General features: G+C 36.4%; 6 protein-coding genes across 9 annotated transcripts; 4 read left to right on the top strand and 2 right to left on the bottom strand.

Moving 5' to 3' along the window:
- The first annotated feature begins 797 nt into the window (after nt 1–797).
- LOC17889346 (mitotic spindle checkpoint protein BUBR1) lies at nt 798–3,160 on the top strand. Its single transcript, XM_006294292.2, has 11 exons — nt 798–1,055; nt 1,143–1,202; nt 1,359–1,503; nt 1,594–1,751; nt 1,836–1,920; nt 2,005–2,071; nt 2,149–2,209; nt 2,328–2,502; nt 2,596–2,681; nt 2,754–2,840; nt 2,928–3,160. Exons 1-11 carry the CDS (start codon nt 856–858, stop codon nt 2,989–2,991), a joined length of 1,188 nt encoding a protein of 395 aa, XP_006294354.1. The 5' UTR covers nt 798–855; the 3' UTR covers nt 2,992–3,160.
- Nucleotides 3,161–5,166: 2,006 nt separating this feature from the next.
- LOC17890452 (trihelix transcription factor ASR3) lies at nt 5,167–6,972 on the top strand. Of its 2 annotated transcripts, none has more exons than XM_006294575.2 (3): nt 5,167–5,935; nt 6,036–6,071; nt 6,460–6,972. In XM_006294575.2, the coding sequence occupies exons 1-3, from the start codon at nt 5,350–5,352 to the stop codon at nt 6,771–6,773; spliced, it is 936 nt and encodes a 311-aa protein (XP_006294637.1). In that variant the 5' UTR covers nt 5,167–5,349; the 3' UTR covers nt 6,774–6,972. The 2 variants fall into 2 exon arrangements, with proteins under 2 accessions (XP_006294637.1, XP_006294638.1); XM_006294576.2 differs by having other exon boundaries at nt 5,171–5,935; nt 6,027–6,071.
- A 1,125-nt stretch (nt 6,973–8,097) lies between these two features.
- Nucleotides 8,098–13,713, top strand: LOC17888126 (RNA polymerase II C-terminal domain phosphatase-like 3). 3 transcript variants are annotated; one of them, XM_023783724.1, is made up of 13 exons: nt 8,098–8,170; nt 8,535–9,069; nt 9,204–9,339; nt 9,423–9,478; nt 9,573–9,633; nt 9,748–11,082; nt 11,162–11,788; nt 11,860–12,006; nt 12,085–12,353; nt 12,434–12,545; nt 12,632–12,889; nt 12,971–13,017; nt 13,100–13,713. In XM_023783724.1, the coding sequence occupies exons 2-13, from the start codon at nt 8,681–8,683 to the stop codon at nt 13,161–13,163; spliced, it is 3,501 nt and encodes a 1,166-aa protein (XP_023639492.1). In that variant the 5' UTR covers nt 8,098–8,170; nt 8,535–8,680; the 3' UTR covers nt 13,164–13,713. The 3 variants fall into 3 exon arrangements, with proteins under 3 accessions (XP_023639492.1, XP_006296066.1, XP_023639493.1); XM_023783725.1 differs by having other exon boundaries at nt 8,102–8,173; XM_006296004.2 differs by having other exon boundaries at nt 8,098–9,069.
- Nucleotides 13,714–16,465: 2,752 nt separating this feature from the next.
- Nucleotides 16,466–19,395, top strand: LOC17887985 (serine carboxypeptidase-like 46). Its single transcript, XM_006294099.2, has 9 exons — nt 16,466–16,865; nt 16,946–17,041; nt 17,622–17,714; nt 17,802–17,881; nt 17,970–18,257; nt 18,352–18,476; nt 18,669–18,761; nt 18,844–18,961; nt 19,086–19,395. Exons 1-9 carry the CDS (start codon nt 16,511–16,513, stop codon nt 19,233–19,235), a joined length of 1,398 nt encoding a protein of 465 aa, XP_006294161.1. The 5' UTR covers nt 16,466–16,510; the 3' UTR covers nt 19,236–19,395.
- Nucleotides 19,396–19,484: 89 nt separating this feature from the next.
- Nucleotides 19,485–20,315, bottom strand: LOC17888214 (cysteine-rich and transmembrane domain-containing protein WIH1). The gene is made up of 3 exons (XM_006295399.2): nt 20,180–20,315; nt 19,884–20,070; nt 19,485–19,691 (listed from the first exon to the last, which is right to left on the bottom strand). The coding sequence occupies exons 1-3, from the start codon at nt 20,220–20,222 to the stop codon at nt 19,631–19,633; spliced, it is 291 nt and encodes a 96-aa protein (XP_006295461.1). The 5' UTR covers nt 20,223–20,315; the 3' UTR covers nt 19,485–19,630.
- A 1,707-nt stretch (nt 20,316–22,022) lies between these two features.
- On the bottom strand, nt 22,023–23,583 carry LOC17889627. Its single transcript, XM_006294972.2, has 2 exons — nt 23,285–23,583; nt 22,023–22,621 (listed from the first exon to the last, which is right to left on the bottom strand). Exons 1-2 carry the CDS (start codon nt 23,507–23,509, stop codon nt 22,256–22,258), a joined length of 591 nt encoding a protein of 196 aa, XP_006295034.1. The 5' UTR covers nt 23,510–23,583; the 3' UTR covers nt 22,023–22,255.
- Between the last annotated feature and the right edge of the window lie 832 nt (nt 23,584–24,415).

Below are 24,415 nucleotides of genomic sequence, written 5' to 3'. Positions count from 1 at the left end.
ATGTGTGTCACATTCGCAAACTGAATGATAGTGTATTATATATACAAGTAATTATTATCTATTTTATTTTTCGTTCTATCAAAACTGTTTTCAGGTTTACGAGATTAATTATATATTTGTCGGTGGGAGTTGTTACAATCAAATTGTTCCAATCAGAAAACAGACTTTTCCTAAACTTGGAGTACATTTTTTGTTTGTTTGGTGGGTAATCAAAATAGAGTACATTTAAGTTGTTAGCGTGTAACGAAATGTATGTGATCATCCCTTGTGGTACCGACACAGACAGAGAGAATCTTTTTTTATGTGGAGCAACTGTTTTTTTGCTTCTAAGTCAAAAGTAAATTATGCTTCGTAAATCAAAAGAAGGTTAAAAAAATATAAAGCATTCATCTTCTCTTTATTTTTGGCTTTCAAAACTATATAATTTCAGAATAAATTAAACATCAAATTGCAAATACTACATTGGTCAGCATTATTGTGTTATTTTCTTTAGTCTATAAAGTTTTGGAATGTATCAATTGATCAGTTCCAGCTATACGGTTCGTTTTCTGAAATTCGGGTGTAGTTTGGTTTATTTTAAGATTCGGTTTAGTAATTCTCTGTTTGGTTTGGTATTCAAGGATTGCCACTTTGTAATGGGTTTAGACAAAAAAAGGTGGGAAAATGGCCCGCTATATAAATAAAATTATTCAAATCCTGGCCCATTTAAGTTAGGCTCAGAAAAAGCGTCTACACGCTCCGAATGTGCGTATATCATTCATTAATCAAAACTACTTTGTGAAGCTCTCTCATTGAGTAACTAACGGCTATTGCATTTTCAAAAAACTTTCCCCCAAGTGCAGCGAAGAGACAACGATGGCCGCCGAAACTAGGGTTCAGATCTTAGATCCAGAAGCAGAGTTTCTGAATTCGAAGCAGGAGACTGGTTGTGAGTGGGAGCTTTTCAAGGAGAATGTCCGACCTCTCAAGAGAGGACGCAATGTTGGTATTCTCAACCACGCACTCAAATCTCACACCGACCACCAGTTGAGGAAGAATCTCGCCGAGAAACGCCGGTACTTATTTCAATTTCACATCTTTTATCTTGGGTTTTAGTTCAATCGCTCGATTCTTGCTTAATTTGTGATGTTTCGGTGAATCAGGAAGTTGATTGAAGCCATTGATGAGTACGATGGTGATGACCCTTTATTTCCCTGGATCGAGTGAGTTCCTTTTATCTTTTATTGATTGGGTTGTTGAAAAAATTGCACCTTTTTGTGCCGACTTCAAGAAATGAAACAGCTAGTTGGGTTTCTTGAAACAGTCTTTATGATGTACCAATTTGGAAATCTGAGCTTGTTAATTGGTTTCTTTTGAAGGTGTATTAAATGGGTTCAGGAGGCTTTTCCACCAGGAGGTGAATGCTCGGGACTATTGGTGATATATGAGCAATGTGTTCGCAAGTTTTGGCACTCGGAGCGTTACAAGGATGATCTCCGTTATCTCAAAGTCTGGTTGGAATATGTAATGTTCTCTTTTGTTTAACCCCTAATTGCTCTTTCAAGATGTTCTTTTATAGTAAGAGCGTACTCATAAAAAAAATTTTTTTTGTAGGCGGAGCATTGTGCTGATGCAGAAGTGATATTCAAGTTTTTGGATGTCAATGAAATTGGAAAGACACATGCTGTCTACTATATAGCTCATGCTTTGCACATGGAGTTCAAGAATAAGGTCAAAACTGCTAATGAGATCTTCAATCAAGGAATCTCTAGGTAATCTTTATTACCAATGTGATCACGATTTCATGTTTCTGCTCCAGGTTATTGGTCTAATTGAAAAGTGGAAACTTGTTGCAGAAATGCTAAGCCAGTGGAAAAGTTGAATGATGCGTATAAGAAATTCATGGTGAGAACGATGAGAAGGTCCAACACAGCTGATGAAGTAAGAAGTTTTTTCTGTTTGTAGTTTATCTATTCATGTCCTAAGATTTTTCTACATCATAATTAATGTTCTACCTACCAACAGGAACCAAAGGACAATAATGACTTACCGTCAAGAAGCTTTGGCACTTTACTGTCCAGGGGAGATAATAGTGAGTCACATTAACCTTACTTTGTAAATCACTGTAATGTTTTGAATAAGCTCTCTTACATGAGACTGTTTCTACAGATGCAAGAAGGCAGGCGTTAGGAAGTTCTAACCCACAAGCCAAAAAACTAAAGCCAAATCAGTAAGTAGTTTGATTGTTTTATATTTCTCGCTTTCATTACCTTTTCGGCATATTTAAACTTCACCAAAGCTCTAGATTAGTGTGCAACTCACTATGGTAATCCCTTTGTCTTTTGCAGCTCATCCAAGACGCCTTTTCCCATCTACACAGATGCAGTTTCAGACACTACATCAGGGAATCAACCAGAGTCAGACAAGTCAAAACCAGAGTTTGGTAGTTGGCTCATGCTTGGAGGCCGAGCAGAGAGGAACAAAGAAAACAATTCTTTACCTAGAAAATGGGCAGCATTCAAGGTTTTGTCTCTACCCTACCATTCTAAACAATCTCACTTGGTTTATATTATCTATATAAATTGATCACTCACTGCATACAAAATAACCTCACAGGTACCTCAGAAACCCATAGTGAGAACTGCAGCAGCCTCTGCTTCAACCTTTGAGGTTTTTGTCGATGAAGAAGAATGCACCAAAGAGTAAGTTTGGCAATTTTTGAATGTTTTGGAGTAAGACATGTTTCCATCATTAACTTGATTAAAAAAATGCAGAGAGGGAGGAGACAAGAAGAAGAGTGATGACACCATCTCATCATCATCAAACGCTCTGCCCCTTAATGATGGCCGTGAGATAAAGAAGTAAGCAAAAAGGCTTCTCTAGATTCACCAAACATATATTATATCATGACTTGTGGTATCTGACAATGTTTCCTTAAATAACTGCAGAGAAACAGAGCTGCTGCGACAGAACCCTTTAAGGCACTTCCCACCCAACAGCTTCTTACGATGATGATGCTATTGGGCATTCATCTCTACACGATCTTCTGGTTTGAGATTTGAGCTTTTGTCTATAAAGCTCCTTGTAATTTGCCTATTTGTATTTTGTGATGTACTGAGATTTTTAACAATGATAAGCCTTGCTTGCATGCTTTTGAAATCTATTGTTCTTTAATTGATCCCAGTTCAGCTAGTTTACTCAACTGTTACTATTTGGTATCCGTTGGATGTATGGGAAGGTCACATATCGTTCCAAACGAATATTCGAGTTCCACCAGACAATTGAATATGGAAACATGTAGACCTAGTTCATTGTAATTTGTATATTGTGGATATAGACCTCGTTCGTTTTGAGAATATTGGTACGTATTTGACTAATTTGAAATCAAAACTCATTTATGTGTATATATATATATATATATATGTGTGTGTATATTGAGACTAAACAAGTTTGTTGCTATTAGAATCAACCTACTTCACAAAACACAAAGTATAACTATAGTTACGATCATTATGATATCCAGAAAGTGTTGCTTTTGTTATTAGTTTAAGAAGAAAAACTTTATACAGTATCCAGTTTCCACTAAGGTCAGCTAAATCAAATGAATACACTTTATGTTTTATCGTTATATACGATTTGTTTTAAATTTTAGGAAGCATTATGATATAATAACCTTAAATGTGGCCACGCTCATTGGTTTATATGGCATGTGACTTTTTTTGCCAAGAAATTTTGTTGGTGTCTAGGTCTAGCTAGGGCAAGTAGCGTACCATTGTTTTACAAAAAGATAGAAAAATGAAAAATCTAAGAGTTTCATTGAAACGGATACGTATGGATAGGTACGTACAAAAGAACAAAAAGATAATTTCATTTGGGTAGAGAAGAAAATAAAAGTGGCTTTAAGGGGATGGGAGGGGGCATAATAAAACATTAATCAAACATTAATAGCCATTTAATATAATGATTAAACACGAATGATGCGATTTTTAGAGATAAGACTTTGAGTGGTAAACAATGGATTAGAAAGAAAGAAAGAAAAAAAAGGCTTAGGAATTTTTATTTTTTTGTGTGTAAGTGGTAGGGGCATCATTTCATTATCTACCCTTTAGGGGTTTTAAGGGTTCCCTCTAGTGCAAAATTTTTCATTAAGAGCTACTACTGCGTACTAAACATGAATAGTATCTGACTTAGTCAAGATTTTTTCACCTCTTGTATATGTTTCGATATTAAGAGCTATGAAATACATCATCTCCATTTTTTTTTGCTTTGGTGTATTTCATATACTCTAAAAAGAACTTTGCTCTATAGAGTGGTTCTTTCTCATTCTCATCATTACAAACGTTAATTTCTAATCTTCTAGTGATGATCTTTTTTTTCCAAACCCTTAAAGCGAATATATATTGTTCTGTCTCTTTTCTGTAACCAAACTTTTTATCATGCTTCTGTCGTTCATATTTGCTTTTTAATGATGTTGGCTTGGCTACATTGGCTAATAATCATATGACTGTACTGTTCCAAATGCCTACAATTTACAACAGCAGTTTATCCAAAAAGACCTTATAACACGCACGTGAATTCCCCAAAACCCAAAGAGCTCCTATATATGAACCAGTAGGTTAAAAACCACATTTAAATTTGTCATTGTCGTAAGGTGACAAAAATGTAGAAAAGCCCAAAAAGAAATGTAGGAGGAATTGACCAAAACACATATGGATTATGGTAGTTGGAAGATAAAATAACCAATAGAATTCCCCAAAGGACGCGTTTATTGCCATAATCTACGCCCCCTCCCCTCAATTAGCACACAACCTATCATATTATCAATTTAATCACATTATATCTTGCATTAACATATACTGTATAGTACTCATTATGATTATTTTAAAATTGGGTTTTAGTTTTTAGCTTTTAAGAGTAAATCTTGGCCGTAGAAAATGAGGTGATGATAGTGATGTGTCAAAAAAAATCAGGAAATGGCCATATCAAAAGCAAGTAGTGATCCCTAACTGGACTAGAAGGAATTAAAAAGATTAGGGTCTACTCTGATTAGTATGCCCTTAAAAATTCAACATAATCTATTTCTAGATGAACCCTAAGACTGTGTTAAAGGTCAATTTATCTACAGTTTCAAGTTAAACTAATTCAACCAAAAAAAAAAAAAAGTGATTAAATACATAAACAAAGTCATTATCTATCAAATAATCATTCTACCTCTCTTCATTTTTTTTGCTCTCTCTCTCTCTCTACCCCAATCTCCGGCGCTAAGGACGTAACGGGATGTTCTTGGCACCATAACGCCGTTAAGTCTAAACCCGTTTCAACCAGAAACGGAGAAAAAAACAAAAAAGGAAAAAGGAATATTCCGTTTGAATGGCTCTGGAACAGTTAGGATTAGGAGTGAGCGCCGTTGACGGCGGGGGTGGAGAGAACAGTAGTGCGCCGTCTAATGACGGTGGAGATGACGGCGTTAAAACGGCGAGGCTTCCTCGTTGGACGAGGCAAGAGATCTTGGTGCTTATTCAGGGGAAGAGAGTGGCCGAGAACAGAGTCCGGCGAGGTAGAGCGGCGGGTATGGCTCTCGGGTCGGGTCAAATGGAGCCTAAATGGGCTTCTGTTTCTTCTTACTGCAGGCGCCATGGCGTGAACCGTGGGCCGGTTCAGTGCCGGAAAAGATGGAGCAACCTCGCCGGAGATTATAAGAAGATTAAAGAATGGGAGTCTCAGGTTAAGGAAGAGACAGAGTCTTATTGGGTTATGAGGAACGATGTTCGTAGAGAGAAGAAGCTTCCTGGTTTTTTCGATAAGGAGGTTTATGATATTGTTGATGGCGCTGTGATTCCTCCGGCGGTTCCGACTCTTGCTCTTGGATTGGCTCCGGCGTCGGAGGAGGGCTTGTTGCCTGATTTAGATCGGCCAAATGAGTTGAATTCGACTCCGGTACCCATATCAGTTTCTGGTATATTCAGATCAAAGTTTTAATTTTTATTTCTTAAAGTTCATCACCATGAGTCCAATGCTAATGAAAGTTCAAATCTTTTTTTACGAAGATGTTGTAGACAAGGAGAAGCAAGAAGCTTGTAAAGCAGATCAAGGTTTGTTTATTATTATTCTGGCCGATCCTGCCATTAATAGATGCTTTTGGACTTGGTACAAAAGACTTCACAAGTTTTTAAGAACAAAATGTGTCAATAAGTGTAGGGTCTTATTCGGTTTCAAAGAACACTATGATTTGATTTGGAGGACTTATACTTGTTTACCTTTGTGTGTGTTACATCTCCAATGTTGCTTTGATCTAGTCTTAGAGCTTTCAGAGTTGTGTGGAATATGTTGTCATCCAAGTAAAGATGGTTTAGTATTATCAAATTCAAATGCATCACTTAATTGTGTGAAAAAAGCTAGCTTAACTATATCTTCTTCGGTGTACATGATCTTTTCGTTTTTATCTTGTTTTTGACCAAAGAGTTGATTTTGAACTTGAAGGTAGATTGAAAGAGAAACATCCAGAAGGAGCAAATGTGGAAGGTGGATCGACATCACAAGAAGAGAGAAAGCGTAAACGAACATCTACTAATGAAAAAGAAGAGGAAGAAGATGGAGAAGGGGAAACAAAGAAGATGCAGAATCAACTGATAGAGATACTAGAAAGAAACGGGCAGTTGTTGGCGGCACAGCTTGAGGTTCAGAATTTAAACTTGAAACTAGACAGAGAGCAAAGAAAAGATCACGGTGATAGCTTAGTCGCTGTTCTCAACAAGCTCGCAGATGCTGTAACGAAAATCGCAGATAAGTTGTAGATATTAGTATAGTTAGTTGTATATCGATCGCTTCTACATTACTTCTTTTATTTTTGTTTTTTCCATTTACAACCATTGGTGATTGAATATTGATGCCAACACGAGAGGCTCTTATACACATCTTGTATAAACATTGAGATTTATACGGTTTTAGGACATCAGTTGTATTTGTTTTACCCTTTATAGACTGATTTGGACATCTTGAAGGGTTGATGATTTGTTGTATACAAACAGAAAACATGAACTTTGAGGACAAGTTCTGGTTTTTATTTTGTTTTGTAAGAATATATAGAAATTAATTTGAAATTATATACCAAACGTTGCTCGGGTTGGTTATAAGTATATACTCCCCAATCCCACATTAACTAAAGAAAAATTATGGACCGAGTACAATATGAGCTCAATGCCTAAATAAGGTTTGATGCTTCTCGTTTTGAAACTTACATCCTATCGTAAGATTTCATGGCTCTCCTAAATTTCTTTTACACGAGACAATCCATGCATCTTGTTTACTGACACAACCCTTTTTTACTATTTTTGATGGCAACAGTCCATGTTCCGAATCATATTAATTAAGAACCTTATTTACGTCCTTTTATCCTAGTTACACAAATTAATATTAGAAAACGTAACATGCATATACATATTTCAAATATAAAATTAAAAAATGCAATTGTTTATGCAACATTTTATAGGGAAAATTCCGGCTAATTTGTTTGACTGTGAACCAAATTAAAATATAGCCTTACAGTAATCAAACTGAAACAAAAATTTATATGAAGAAAGAATTTTAAATAAGTTCATACATATATGACTTTGGATATCTATGGAAAAAAACATTTCTTGTTACATTTTTTTCTTTTTTGTCAAACAATTTCTTCACATAATACCATTAGCAGTAAACTATAATAATAATAAAAAAAGAGAAGAGAAATAACAGTTACTTAAAAGCCGCAGACGTGTCAATGACCAGAGGAATCTGTGTACGTTAAGTACGTACGAACTTCAACTTCCTTTAGTAAAAGAGGTAAGTTAACTGACCACCTTTTCGAGTCAAAAGACTTGGATCATCTCACACTTCACACACTTAACTGGTAAAAAAGAAAAAAGATTAAAAAAAAAAGAAAAATCACAGATGTCTAATTTGGTCAATTCACATTTACCCTGATCTCATCTGCCGCAAATCATACGGCGCGCTGACATAATTTTACCTCATTCGGATCGCTGACGTGTACGGTCAAGATTAAACTCCATTAGATTCTCTTCTTCTCTCTTCGTCTATTTCCTTATTTTCTCATTTCCCTTAAAAAGTTGAGTTCGGCCTTCGGAAGAAAATTATTGTGTAACCTCTCTCAATTGGAGACGAAGAAAATTGAAAAGCGCTTTGTTTCTCAAAGGTGGTATAGATCTTGGATCGAGACATTTTTCAATTGTGAAATCTTTTTGAAAATAAGAAAAAAAAAATAGTTGAATTGATAACCTTTTCTTAAACTTGGATCTCTTGTGTTTTTTTTTTATTGAATCCATTTAAATTGGAGAAGAACCCTAATTTTTTTTTTCCGTTTTGGAGATCTATTCTCTAGACGGGGGACGTAACAGGGGGGCTTTTTTTGAATTCAGATTGTTGTTTTCCGGATTGGGTTTGATTTCGTTTTGATCATAAAAGTGTTGAGATTTACATGCTTGCGGCTCGATCTTGTTGTTCTAGAACCCTAATTCTTATGGCCAACGATGAAAATTTGATGGTATTGGGTGATGTAGAGGAAGGTGAGATTCCTGATTCGGTGAACACTTCCATTGAAGTTAAGCAGAAGACGCCTACTACCACTACCCCCGATGTTGGCGGAGATGTCGATGGTGGAGTTGTGGCTGGAGCAAGAGGAGCAAGTGGTTCTAATGGCAACCCTATGGTTTGGACAATGGGTGATTTGATTAAGAAGTTTCCTAGTTTTCGTTCGCGTCTCACTAGTTTTGCTTGGGCTCAAGCTGTGAAGAACGAATCTCTTAGCGAAGGTTTCGTAATGGATTGTGAACCAAGAGAGAGTAATAAGATTGTGACTGAAGATGGTGGTGATGAGAAAGAGGAAGGAGAGTTGGAGGAAGGTGAAATTGAATTGTTGGAGTCGGCTTCTGATGAAAATTTGTTTGCAAGAGTTGAGGAGGAAACTGAATCTGCCGTGTTGGCAAGTGTTAATAAAGTGGATGATGATCGTATTCAGAAGGAAAGAGATTTGGAGATGAAAGTGAAACTCATCCGTGCGGTATTGGAGAGTACTTCGTTGGTTGAAGCACAGACGTAAGTCTATCCTGAGAATGGAGAGATCTGATGGCTCTTAAATACTTGATGATGATGAAAATTTTAAAACATCTGTTGGAGTTGATGTTTGATGTTTCTGTCCATGTTTTGTTTTGTTTTTGGTTTCCTTTCAGAGCATTTGAAGGAGTTTGTTCCAAACTTTTGGGGGCTTTGGAGTCTTTGCGAGAGCTGGTTTCAAATAATGATGATTTTCCGAAGAGGGATACTTTGGTTCAACTGTCATTTGCTTCTCTTCAAACCATAAACTCTGTATGGCTACTCAAGATTCGTTGCCCTCACTCTTCTACTTAATGCTCTATATGTTACTAATTATCTCTTATCTTTTATTACAGGTGTTTTGCTCGCTGAATAATTTTTCCAAGGAGCTTAACAAGGAGACTATGTCAAGGTTGCTTTTAAGCGTATTTTCTTGCGCCAACCCTTTGATTAAACACGCTGGAGTCCCTGGATTGCTCACACTATTTTTGGTTTTTCTTGTGCAGATTGCTAACTCTTGTAAATGACCATTTTTCCCGATTTCTCTCATCCAACCAGAAAAATGAGGTGTGTTTCTTTGGCTCACCTGTTGAATTACCAGAAGTCAAAATCCTTTCCACTATTCCAAACTTTGGGAAGAGTGCCTTCTCTCTTACATAAGTACATGTCTTGGGTTTGCAGATAGAGGCCATGAATCAGAATTTAAGTCGTTCTGCTATTGCAAGTTATGCTGCAACCAGCAGTGGTGATAATGTTACTCGGATGACTCAGACAAGTAATGGTGATTCGTTTTTTGCCAAAAGGCTGTCATCAGAAGGTACCCATCGAGGAGCCTCCTACGCAAGGAGTAGGTTGCCTATGCTACCTCTGCTAGACCTTCATAAGGATCATGATGCAGATAGCCTTCCGTCTCCCACAAGGGAAACAACACCAATTTTACCAGTAAATGTTCGACATACAATGGTTAAACCAGGTTTTCCCGTTAGTAGAGAGAGCCAAATAACTGAAGGTGCCAAAGTTTATCCATATGAGAGTGATGCCCTTAAAGCAGTTTCTACCTACCAGAAAAAATTTGGTCTTAACTCGGTATTTAAGACAGATGATCTTCCAAGCCCAACACCATCAGGAGAACCTAGTGATGGCAATGGAGACATTGGTGGAGAGGTTTCTAGTTCTGTTGTTAGGAGCTCCAGTCCGGGGACTCTCCTAATTTATGGGCAAGACGTTCCTTTGCCCTCCAATTTTAATTCTAGAAGCATGCCTGTTGCAAATGCTGTTTCTAGCACTGTTCCAGCACATCATCTGTCTATTCAAGCTATTTCTGCGCCAACAGGTGCTACTCAAACAGTTCTTACATTTGATCAGACAGTGAAACCTTCTGCAAAGAGTCGAGATCCCAGACTACGGCTTGTGAAACCTGATGTTGCCAATGTAATCATTAATTCGTACTCGTCTGGCGATGCTAGAAATCTTTCAAAAGTAGAGCTTTCTGCGGACTTGGTGAATCCAAGAAAGCAAAAAGCCGCTGATGAACTTTTTATTGATGGGCCTGCATGGAAAAGACAAAAGAATGATATGGATGCACCAAAAGCAGCTGGAATTGGTGGCTGGCTAGAGGATACAGAATCATCAGAACTTCCAAAAGTGGATACCAATCCCAGGCTAATTGAGAACGGTGTAAAATTGATGACAACAAGTGCTATGACCACTAGTGCTGTTTCTGTGAGCCAAAAAGTACCGACAGCTTCAATTGACGCTGCTTCATTGCAATCTCTTTTGAAGGATATTGTAGTCAATCCTACAATGCTACTGAATCTCCTGAAAATGGGAGAAAGGCAAAAGGTACCTGAAAAAGCTGTTCAGAAGCCCATGGATCCAAGAAGAGCAGCACAACTTCCTGGATCTTCTGTGCTACCAGGGGTATCTACACCGCTTAGTATACCTGCATCAAATGCTTTAGCTGCTAATTCTTCAAAGCCAGGAATTCTTCAGGAATCTTCCCAAAACGCCCTCTCAGTGAGTATCCTTTATATAGACGGATTGTAGAACATTTTCTTTCTATTTTTCTCAAAGTAACTGATTTTTCATTCTTCAGGACGAACCTGGAAGCATACGCATGAAACCTCGTGATCCTCGCCGAATCCTGCATGGAAGTACTCTTCAAAGAACAGACTCTTTGTTGGAAAAGCAGTCCAAAGTTAATGATTCCTCCACAAGGGGAACCTTGACTATTAATGGTATGAAAGAAGATTTAGAAACACCTTCCCAGCTTGTTCCACGGCAAATTATTAACCAGAATGGTTCTAGCAAAATGAAAGTTTTGGGTGGAAAGACGCCAGATTTTTCAACACAGTTCACCAAAAACCTGAAAAATATTGCTGATATGGTTGTTGTATCACAACAAGTTGGAAATCCCCCAACAACCACGCATTCAGTAGAGCCTAAGACTGACAGAGATGTTAAACATAATCCTTCAAATCCCAACGGCCAGGAGGTGGGTGTGTCAGTTTCTTCCGCATCAGTAACGGCTGCTGCTGGTCCCACTCGTTTGATGAACAGTTGGGGAGATGTGGAACACCTGTTTGAAGGGTATGATGACATGCAGAGAGTAGCTATTCAAAGAGAGAGAGTTCGGAGGTTAGAGGAACAGAACAAAATGTTTGCATCTCAAAAGCTCTCTCTTGTCTTAGATATAGACCATACCCTTCTCAATTCAGCTAAGGTTAGTTAATCTCCGTTCTTTTTGGTTAATTTTAATATATTCTTTCTAAAGCTGTTCTTTTTATTGTTCAGTTTAATGAAGTTGAATCTCGTCATGAGGAGATATTAAGAAAGAAGGAAGAACAAGATCGCGAGAAACCATTTAGACATCTCTTTCGCTTCCCCCACATGGGAATGTGGACGAAATTAAGACCAGGGATTTGGAACTTTTTGGAGAAGGTGACACAGTTAATAATATTTTCTTGATGTTTAAATCTGAGTGTAAGACTTTAATGTATCTTTTCTTGTGAATTTCAGGCTAGCAAGCTGTACGAGTTACACCTTTACACTATGGGCAACAAATTGTATGCTACAGAGATGGCCAAACTGCTTGATCCTAAAGGGATTCTCTTTAATGGACGAGTCATATCAAAAGGAGATGATGGAGACCCCCTTGATGGAGATGAACGAGTACCTAAGAGCAAAGATTTAGAAGGTGTTATGGGTATGGAATCATCTGTGGTGATCATTGACGACTCTGTCCGAGTGTGGCCTCATAACAAAATGAATTTAATAGCTGTCGAAAGGTATCATCCCGTTATAAGACCGTAGAGCTTGCTTACTGTGTAATATTTTTAGGCTGATGTTTAATTGTCTTTTGTGGCAGATATCTTTACTTTCCTTGTAGTAGACGGCAATTTGGGCTTCTGGGTCCCTCTCTTCTTGAGTTAGATCGCGATGAGGTACCTGAGGAGGGCACATTGGCATCTTCATTAGCGGTCTGCACTTTTCTATACACCTTGTTATGTTAATTTCTACTCGTCGTTTTTGGATCTCAGCATCATGACATGGTTTCACTGTACAGGTCATTGAAAAGATACATAAAAATTTCTTCTCGCACACTTCACTAGATGAAGTAGATGTGAGAAATATTTTAGCTTCCGAGCAACGGAAGATATTGGCTGGTTGTCGGATTGTATTTAGTCGGATAATCCCAGTGGGTGAAGCCAAACCGCATTTGCATCCCTTGTGGCAAACAGCTGAGCAGTTTGGTGCTGTCTGCACAACCCAGGTGGATGAACATGTTACTCATGTTGTCACTAATTCTCTTGGTACTGACAAGGTAAGGAAGTCTGCAAAATTTTAACTGTTGGGCTGAATAAGAACCATCATTGGGAGATTCTGAATGTGTTTGTTTGAGCAGGTAAATTGGGCACTAACCAGAGGTAGATTTGTTGTTCATCCTGGCTGGTAAGGCCCTTTTGGTCTCCTTTTAAAGATACAATTAACTGGTCTCTTCCTGTTTGTAATAGTTTCCATCGTCTAAGTGCAGGGTGGAAGCATCAGCTTTTCTGTACCAGAGAGCAAATGAGAACTTATATGCCATCAACCCGTAAACCAAATCCATTTTCCACCCTTATTTAATATCCCCACCAAATGGTGGAATTTGAGACTTGAGGAGGCCTGAGGACCCAATAGGTCATATCTGGTTGATTAGGCTAGTCCCCGGGGGTTGTTGGTACATAGGCATTATTTCTCCCCAAAAAGAGGCAAATTTCATTAAAATGCCAAAGGTATTGGCGCATATAACAAAACAAGCTCCACATTGTGTCAATGGTCGAGAATCGATCTACTAACTTAGGGAGGATGAAGTAAACTGATCTGTCTATGGGTCCAAAAATAACATCGGAGAAATTGAGCAGTAGAACGTGATGTGCCAAGGGAGAGGATCATGCTCAATTTTGGTCCTCGTCTGTTGATTCATGGTCGGTTGGCTCGCTAAGTTAAACGTTTGTTGTGATATATGTGTCTCTTGTCGGAAGCGATTCTGATGAGGTACCAAGGAAAGAGAAAAGATAACAAAGCTTTGATTGAAATGTTCATATGCCTTACTAATCCCCAGAATTAAAAAAATTTTGGTGGAGAAAGCAGATTCATTAAGTAAAAGACACAGAGAGACCACATTGAAACTGTTACTTGACCTATAAGTTATATAGGTGATGGTCGAATCAGCAAGGTACTGATTCTTTTGATGAGCATATAATCCTGAGGACCATTTTGTTAGGAGAGCACTAAAGTGATAACGTCTTAAGAATTCAGAAACAAATCCGCAGAATCTCCATACATACACACCACTTGGGTAATCGATTTGATTATATGAAATCCAGTTTAATCATTTATTGGACTTAGATATACAACAACATAAAAAAAAACTGGTTAAAATCTTTTAATAGGTATTTTCCACGTCAACTTATTTCCTCTATTTTGGATAAGTGTAGAACAAGATTAAACATGGAAATGTAATAATTGGATAAATCTATGTTAATATGAATATATATATATAAGAAGATGATAATATTGAAAAGAAAAGATACTGTTATTGAAGATGGACTCATCTGATATAATGATGTTAAACATGAAAAAGAGTCATCTAATATTATAAAGATCATCATATGAGAATTTCTTTTGATGTAAGTATGCATCCATCTTTGTGTAGTACAAACACAGGTTGGATGATCTTCCTCATATAACAGCTTCATGTATCTTTGGAGCATAATTATGGGATTCTCACAACGTAACATAAGAGAAGAAAAACAAGTCGATCGTTTGTTGAAGGCTGGCGAAAATGGACGACGAGAATCAAACTAAGGAGTGTCAAGAGTCAAAGACCATGCAGGGAAGAGATGGGTGACGACTGACGAGTTTACCAATCCGACATGGACCACGATTTGGAGCTGAGGAGGAGCAACCGGGTTTTGTTGATTTTAGAGATTAATAATAATACATTTTATAAGAGTTGTAAATGTTTGTTTTCCAACCTTATAGTTTTAGACAGTTGTTAAAAACATTCAATTTAGTGTTGGTTTAAGAAAACAAGAAAATAATATTTTTTGAAAGTTAACTCCTGCATGTAAAAAGAACTTGATCATTTGTAGTTTGGATGTAATGTTACACCTAGATTAGCAAATAGAGTATCTAATCTTATACAGTATTAGATGTTATTGAGTAAGGGTGTATCGTTGGAATAGGATCTTCGCTGACCTATCATTAGTAATATACTATTATGATTAGTGTATACAAAGTGAATACAATAAAGGCTAAAGGAGAGACAAAAGGTAATGAAATTGGGTGAAAGAAGAACATAAGATAGAAGTGGGTATGATAGGCATGCGGCTCTTAACAGTCCCCACCACCAACCACTTCCATACACTTTTGCCCCATTTTCCCGAATCTCTTAATAAAACAAAGCTTTTGCTAACAACCGGATCGAGATGGTTGTCTTGGGAAACATAAGACATGTTCATTTCTAATTATGCTAATGACCTTTTTTTGTTTCCAAAGTTTAAACCCTTTTCATTCTGACCTACTAGTTTAACTTCCAAACCACATTAGCGTCCATATATATAATTGATTAATTATATGTAGTAGATATAAAAGTGCCTTAGGATTGAAAGCAGATTGCATTTTTTTTTTGTGTGTGGTCAAATGAGTGAGAGGGTGAGAGGATGGGCCATGTAACAACACTCCTTGTAGCCAACCTATAAAGGCAAAAGTTGATTTCAGTTTCAAACCAAATCGAAATTTGTCTTTTTACCCTTTTCTACCTCTATATATTTCACCCTACCTATATATGATGTTTTGCTTACAATTCCATTACTTTTAAGGGGAAAGAAAAATAATTGCGTTTGGCTGTGAATGAAAGCACGCCGTGGAGATGCAAGAGCAAGACAGGGGTGTGCATGAGTAGAGAAAATTATACACTATATCGAAGAAACTCTAAAAGGCAACTTGGTTTTGCAAATGCAATTTTGTGAGAAGCTTTTATTTTATTTACAACCACTTCTCTATATTTTTCTTTAGAAATCTTGGCTTATTATTTACTTTCTCTTTACCATGCCTAAAAATGTATAGAAACAGGACCACGTTCATGTCCTTTTCCAACTTTATTTTTTTATAAAAAAAAAATTGAAACGAATACAAATAAATAGTTAAGGGAAAATGATAGTAAAAGGATAATGAAAATGAAGGAGACTCTTTATCTGAGTGGGGAGGGAGGGTTTGAGTGGTGAAGAAGTGAAGCCACGCCAAAGCTCCATTTTGCTGATATCACTCTCTCACTCACTGACTTAAATACATCATCACCCAACCGTTTTCTTACTTTTTTCCTTCACTTAATATTCGTTTTTACAGTGCAAAAGTTTTATTATTGTAAAGATTCCTGTGATGAAAATAGTAATAAGTTGAATAAGCATCATCACTTCTTGACCCGAAAAAAAAAGAAAAAAAGAAGAAGAAAAGAAGCCTAGCATCATAAATAGAGAAGTAATGAAATGAAACATCAAAATATGATCTAAACCTTAATGGCTGAATGGTTATAAGTAAAAAAATACTTAATAAATAATGATGATCACATATATTTTTTTACATCATATATGCTAATGCACCACCATTTTTAACAATAGATAGAGCTCTAACTTCAAGAGACTTTTCAAACTCATTGGAATGCCATTATAATATAAAAAACACTATAAAATAAAATAGAAAAACTTTTACCTGTGAATCACGCGGCTTACGGCTTTTGCAGAGAAGAAAACTAATTGTACATAAATATACTCGATTTTACCAACAAAAAGTGATTTCTTAGATATATAAAATGCCAATACCAATCCATATGAGGAAAAATAAAATAAAACAAAACCACAAAAAGTCATATCTCTTGACTTGGTGAAGAAGAGCTACTACGATGTCTCTCCTGCAATGTCTAACAGTGGCTACTGCACTAATCCTCCTTCAAACTCTGAGTTTAACAGTCAGCTCAACTGTTCTCTCCCGGGCCGATCGGATCACCCGTTTACCCGGTCAACCACGGGTCGGGTTTCAGCAGTACTCGGGTTATGTCAATATTGACGACAAGAAACAGAGAGCTCTGTTTTACTACTTGGCTGAAGCTGAAACCAAACCCATCTCCAAACCTCTCGTCCTCTGGCTCAATGGAGGACCTGGTTGTTCATCATTAGGTGTTGGTGCATTCTCTGAGAATGGTCCTTTTAGACCCAAAGGATCAATCTTGGTGAAGAATCAGCATAGCTGGAATCAAGGTAACTCCTCGGATCACTCACCTTTTGCATCTTTTTTTTTAATTAAATTTAATTCTTTAGTTTGATTGAAAAATGTGCAGAGGCTAATATGTTGTATCTGGAGACACCTGTTGGAGTAGGATTCTCTTATGCAACTGAGAGTTCCTCTTATGAGGGTGTCAATGATAAGATCACTGGTATGTACTTTAAACTTTCTCTATTTCATTTCCCCAGTTGTTATAATTCAAACCTTCGAAAATAAAATCTTCTATCTCTCTCTCATAGATTAGTGATAGTTAGGCTTTGTAGAAGAAACCCAAATTTTGTGTCTTTTTGTCCCCTTAGTTCTTTCACTAAAAAAAATATCAAAAGTAAACATAATATTCAGACATAAAGTGGTCTAGATCATTGTTATGCTTCTAGTTTCCAGTTTGGATGTTTTGAATTTGAGTTTTGTGTTTCATTCTTTTATGGAGTTTAAGTTTGTGTGGATGATGATGATATTGGGGTGCATGCGATCTGTTTCTTGTTTGATCCCTTTTTAAAATTGTAATAAACTGAAAATGGACAAAAATATAATATATGTTCCAGCTTTTATGAGTTGTTCTTTCTCAGTCTGACAAAAAGAGAAACCAAAAAAAAAAAAAAACAATGGAACTTTTTGCAGAATTCAGATCACAATCTGAGGATTATTCTCTTTTCTTTTTGTTTGTCTTCACATATTAAACATTCTGATCTTTGTCTTTTGTGCACATTTTCGAACAAAACAATCTCCAGCAAAAGACAATCTTGTGTTCTTGCAAAAATGGTTCCTCAAGTTCCCTCAATATCTCAATAGAAGTCTCTTCATCACTGGTGAAAGCTACGCTGGTAAAAGATAGCTTTTTGTTTCCTTTCTTTGTAAAACAGTATTTTTGGTACCTAAAATGTATTTAATCAAAATTGCAAATCTTTTAGGCCACTATGTTCCTCAGTTGGCTCAGCTTATGATTCAATACAACAAGAAGCACAACTTGTTTAATCTCAAAGGCATTGCTGTGAGTTTCTTTCATATAGTCCTTAACGTTTTCATTTGTAATCCGGATTATGTTGTGTCTTTAATTTTCAAAACATTTGGTTTTGTAGATTGGGAATCCGGTTATGGAGTTTTCGACGGATTTCAACTCACGAGCCGAGTATTTCTGGTCTCATGGTTTGATATCGGATCTAACTTACAAAATGTTCACATCTTATTGTAACTACTCGCGGTATGTGAGTGAGTACTATAGAGGAACAGTGTCAAGTATGTGCACTAAAGTGATGAGTCAAGTTAGCATCGAAACAAGTAGATTCGTTGACAAATATGACGTTACTCTTGACGTTTGCATTCCCTCTGTGCTATCTCAATCCAAAGTAGTTAACCCTCAACCACAAGTGAGTTCAGAAGCCAATAGAAGTTTTAGAAGAATAAAACTTTTGTTTTAGTTTTATTTTATTTTCTGCAAGTGATTTTGTTTGAATGATGTAGCAAATGGGAGAGACGGTGGATGTGTGTGTAGAAGATGAGACGGTTAACTATCTCAACCGGAGAGATGTCCAAAAAGCTCTCCATGCTCGGCTTGTTGGAACTCGCAAGTGGGCTGTTTGCAGCAAGTAATATCTTCCATTCCCTTCATAACATTTAACATTTAACATTTAACAGTATATTTGGCTTCACGTTGGTTTATTCATTATATAAACATTGTTACCATTTTGTTTTTGACAAAAGTTTAGTTAGCTTTGTATATATTTTTAGTTGTTAAAGTTCGGTTTGTAAATATTTACACAAGGGTTCTATCGTGACAGTGTGCTGGATTACGAAGTACTTGATGTGGAAGTGCCAACGATAAACATAGTAGGAAGTCTTGTTAAAGCTCGAGTTCCAGTTCTTGTGTACAGGTAAACCAAGGTTTCTTCTATAATGAAGTTATCAAGTTCTGTAACACTTGTCTTGATGTGTTTGTTGCAATAATAATAACAGCGGCGATCAAGATTCGGTGATTCCGTTAACCGGGAGTAGAACACTAGTGAAGCGACTGGCTGAAGAGTTGGGACTGAGAACAACTGGCCCTTATCGAGTTTGGTTTGCAGGACAACAGGTTAGTATCATGACTATATATCTAATTAGGGTGCTCCATTCATGGTGTCTTATATTATCGATGTTTTTTTAATGTCCTATTGGTATATATGTGACGTGCTTATTAAGGTTTGTTGTTGTTACAGGTCGGTGGGTGGACTCAAGTTTATGGGAATATATTGGCGTTTGCTACAGTGAGAGGAGCGGCCCATGAGGTACCGTTCTCGCAGCCTGCTAGAGCGCTTGTGTTGTTTAAGGCTTTCTTGGGTGGTCGTCCCCTCCCTGACGAATTCTGATGTTCTTACCATTAATATTTGAGCCTTGTAAGTAAAGTAGCAAACACATTTACATCTTTTAGTGAACAATGCCCCCAAAATGGCTTTTATATTTGATATTCAGAACATGAAAGGAAAAATACTACTTGGAAATTTATTTTTTATAGAAGATTGTGATGAATTATGTATTGTTGTTTTCAAGATTTTTTCATAAGAAAGAAATTAAATGGTACGTGCAAAAACAAATCTAGTGAACCCGACTCCGGTCACTTATCAAATTAAACCATAATGTTGTTTGTTTTATTTCTTAGAACTCCATGCTTCTTCATAAACAAAACACCAATTCTAATTTACAACTCGTAAAACAGAACAAAAGAGTAGAGTATAGAGAGAGTAAACATTCTCTCATACAAGAATTAGTAACGACTTCTAAAGCAGCACTGTTCCAAAAACCAGCAACAACATAGCGCCGTCAAACTGCAAATGATCATCCCCAAAGTAATAGAGATTAATGAACAAATCAAAATTACTCCCGATTTATTAAATTTGAGTTGATTCATAGTTTCATTTTCTAATTAAAAAGACCAAAACCTCGTTTAGTTGTTAACACAATTCATAAAGTATAAAAGAAAGATGATATGATAAATATTAACAATTAATGGAATTTACCATCTTCTAAGAAAAGGAAAGCAACCATCATATTCTCCTTCGTTGTAGTATTCATCTGATCTATATGGACGCAGTGGTGGTGGATGCGGCTGACCATAGCCGCCGTAGTAGTCTTGATACCTCGTTCTCGTTGGTGGATACGGTGGTGGCGGAGCCTCTATTCCCGGTTGGTACAGTGGTGAAGGACCTGAAATATTCATATATAGAGAGATACACAAGCATGGTATTTATACACATAAAAAGAGAAAATTTTCAAGAGAAGAAAAAGTAATTTATAAAAACGTTTTGAGAATTGCCTGATGGTCGATATGACTCATGAGAAACATGGTAGGATGTCATTGCAAAGCTTTAGATTTGCAAACTCGCTTTGGCAAAAGAATGTTCAAAGCGGTTGGATTCTAAAAAGTGATATTTTTGAGAAGTAATATTTGCAAGATTACAAGACACCTCACGTTTTATCTTATGAAAAATGGTCTAAAGTGGTGTAGTGTCTAAAACGAAGAGGTTAAGTTTTTATCGAAGGGAAGGCACTTGGCAATAGTTTTTGTCGACGTGTTGGCTTACAAACACCGTGACATGGCTTGCAAACACTGTCACGAGCTAATTTGCAGTTTTCTTCCCGGTTTAATCCAATTTGGGTTGGTACCCTCCGGTTCGGCTAGATTTTAAATTTCCAAGTCCTCTGCTCTTTTTTCCCCCCTCTATCTATGTACCCCGTAGGCCGTAGTAAATGGCGTATCATATTTTATAAATGGTAAGTGGTAACTATGTTCTCCTTTTGTAGACAAAATTCAAAGTTTTGGTTTAAGCTTACTTGAAATAGAACTTGAATTGTCTTTGGTAGAATTAGAATCCATATGAAACTCCAGATAAATCCGGATTTTGGCTTCAAAATTTTTGAGACGTTGGTTCATGTGAAACTAGTATAATGGTCCGCATTATAAATTTCATATTTTTGACATATAATAAATGTTTAGACCATACTTTGATGTTGTTAACTTATCCATAAACTAGTACATGTCCAGCATAAATTGTTACTGCCAAAACAGGCCATGCTAGTGATGGAAGGCAAAAAATTTATCTATATAGTTTCACCTCGTTAACAGTCATATTATATAAAGTATGCAACCTATTAAGTGGTCTATCAAAGGCTACTACGCATGGTAGGACATTTGTTGTTTTTCACTTTGCGACTATTCCCAATAATGACACAAACTGTTTCAGGCAGCAAAGTCATGTATTTGTTTTGTTTATTCAAACATCTCTGTCAACAGAACTTACGATAACTTGCTCCTTTGTGAACCGCAGGTTTAAGCTGAGTGGAATCACAAGTTGGCTCAACTCGAACCAAAAATTTGACATTGACACAGCTTGGGTACATTTCACACGTCTAATCATTTTCTCTACGAACCTCTATTCTTAACTAATGACGCATATTTGTTGTAAGATAAAATGCACTATTTAGAAACTCAAAGTTGTAAAGTAATGTAATTGTGGTAACATATATCTTTGTACTTTATTCCAATATTTTAGTGTTTATACCTTACTATCGGATATTTAAAATATTATGCTAGCTAGATTTGGTTTTGAACAGTGGTGTCTACTTATATAAACTATATATAAACAGTAATAAGTCAAAACTCTCGAATTTTTTAGATAGTAAAACATATTTTGAATAATAGTATAGTTTTTTACAAGAAAATATAAACCCTAATTTAGTTAATTTATTTATCATCCCCGCTCCTTGAATTAGTGGATAACTTGGAAATTTGGAATATATATAAGATAAATTTTCTTACCATCGTTTTAGTGAAACTAATCTTATCTCTTTATTTTCAATTCAGATCAATAAAATAAAATAAAAGAAAATGGTTTCCAATGAAAATTTAGAAGAATTGATTCTGATACAAGGAAAAAAGGAAAACCATGAAATGTGGAGTCACACACATGTTGCAATCATTATGATTAGTACACCACTAGTCTTTTTTAATTGTTTAATAGGCGCGCGATTCCTCAGGGCTCTCATTTCATTGACCAACTTTAATGCAACAACTTTAATATTCTTATTAGCTATAGCATATATCTCATTCTCATTCACATTTATATTCTCTTTCAACTTGAAAAGCCAAACACAACAGCTCATTTATGATTTGCCAAACCATTCTAATTGGTAGTAACATTTTACATTTTACTGTCCTGAAACATTCTTGCCATTGAAACTCGTGTTAATGCCCCCCGCCCACTCCCAAGAGAAAACCACCACTAAGTTATAACAATATTAAGATCAAAGAAAGAAAGAAAAGTGGAAGCCTAAACAAATTCTCATCTGAATGAAGTGAAAAAATAGAAAACAAAGAGATGATGGGTTGGTTTTAAGTAGACATAGAAGGAGGTCGATCAAAGTGAAGTAGCTCTGCTGCACATTTTGGACAGTCCTCGACATGCTTAGGAACCATGAAGTACATGAAACAAGCTTTGCATCCGGCAACCACTAGCACATCTTCTTCTTCTTCTTCCTCTTCTTCATCATCATCTTCTTCCTCATCTTTCTCATGATTCTCTCTTGATGATGGAGATGACTCTGATGAAGACTCTTCGCTGTCGTAATATGAGCTATCTTCTTCTGAGCACACTGTTCCATATGATTCTCCACTGTCAGGATAAGCATTCATCACCTTCCTTGGATCCTCTTTCACTCTCATTCCGTTTTTCCAGTTTATGTAGTAAATCTCTCCTGTCTAAAACACACAAAGAAAAAGAAACCCACCTCTAGATTTCAATCATAAAGTCCTTTTGCACACTAAAGCTAGTGCCCAAATAAAAAGGTTTATTTCTTTCTTTTTGGTCTTACTTTGTTTGTAAATTGCAATGCACCCAAAATGTGGTCAAGACGAAAAAGGAGAAAAGCTTTGGTCCTAGATCTATATATGAGCAAATGACTATGTACTTTTTTTTTATATATCATTGAATCATCAGACAAATCATTGAACATGAAAGACAAAAACATTTGTTTGTTTTGTTTCCTTATGTGAAAAAACATATCTACGAAAAAAAATCTCAGAACTTAGTTTCATCATGGTCGAGCAATCAAAAAATTCTGCAAAAAGCTTTCCATATACAAAAGCCTGAAACGAAAAAGCCCTATGAGAGCAAAAACATTTTTATACGGTCTGGAAGCAATAAATGCATAATCACAAGGAAACAAGAAAAGCCTTAAACTAAAGAAAAAAAAGAAAAGAAATTCTACCCGCAAATGTAACACATTTAATGCAATCCAAAAAAACACGAAAACGACACGAGTTCGAAGTTTCTGTAGTGATTAGTTTAAACCTAGACAAACAAAAAAGAAGAAGGAAAAAAATAGAAAGACAAATCTCATTTGTTGTAAATGTTGTTATTACCTTAAGATCAAGACACTGTTCCCAGTGACAAGGGAGAGATAAGTGAGAATTGAGCTCCAAGGTTGTATCTGAGATCGGAGTAGTGTGGTCGTTGGTGGACGATCTCCCAACAAAGCCATCTCCTCCTCCTCCTCCTCCGACCCTTCTTCTCCGATCATTGAGAGAACAATTCTGCATCGATTTCTCGAGAGAATCCGTTATCGTCTCCATGTTCGGTGCTTTCATCTCGCAGGAGAAGATGAAAGAAAGAAAGAGGAAACAAAAGAGGATTTATTCTTGATTGAGACAAAATAAATAAATAAAAACCAAAGAGAAGAAAGAAAGGAGGAATCATTATATTAATTTAAAAAAAAAAACAGAGTGAAAGGGTACAATCGGGAATTTAGCATAGGGGGAGGGGTTGGTTTGTGAAAGTAGACGCGCAATAAGGAAGAAGCGCGTGAGGATATTTGGGTAAAAAAAAAAGAGAAAAGTGGACCAGTAACTCTGTCAGAGAGACCAAAGTGACCACAGAGACAGAGAGGTTCTCTTGATCTCTTTGCATCGCACTTTTGTCTCACGTCCGTGTTACCGTGTTCTTGTGAAAACCCCATTTTAGGTGTGCACACGCAAGAGACAGGGCGCGTTTTGGATTAAGCTTTGCTTGCTTGCGCGTGTGTTGTGTTTGTTACCTTTGTTATCGGGTTAGTGCCCCGGTTTAATTAAAAATACAAGAGGAAGAATAAAAGTTCAAATCTTGGGAAGAGGTTTTATAAAACCTGAGGATTTGTTTTAGAGAAACAAGTAAACAAATCTGTTAAAGAATGTGACATTAACGTAGCTATCGAAAATAATGCTGGAAACTTGCTTTTTTTTTTTTTAATTTTAAAAAAGGAGAACAAAAACAAAACGAAGCAGCTCATTCACAGATCACAGTATATGTTTATCTGTGATCCCCATTCTTCCCTGTATAGTCATTACTCATTAGTAAAAACGGTGTTTAATGTGAATTCGGGTTGGCGACCAAAAAAAAAAAAAAATGTGAATTCGGGTTTGAGTTTTCCGATTTTTCTGACTTTTAGTTAATTAATCATTCATAGCTTTTAACAGTTCATATTCGAGTTTTAAATCCAGAATATGTGTTCAATATTT

The sequence above is a fragment of the Capsella rubella genome, unplaced genomic scaffold (genome assembly GCF_000375325.1).
Source record: "Capsella rubella cultivar Monte Gargano unplaced genomic scaffold, Caprub1_0 scaffold_4, whole genome shotgun sequence".
NCBI lineage: Eukaryota > Viridiplantae > Streptophyta > Magnoliopsida > Brassicales > Brassicaceae > Capsella > Capsella rubella.
This window is presented reverse-complemented; position numbering and strand designations above follow the sequence as displayed.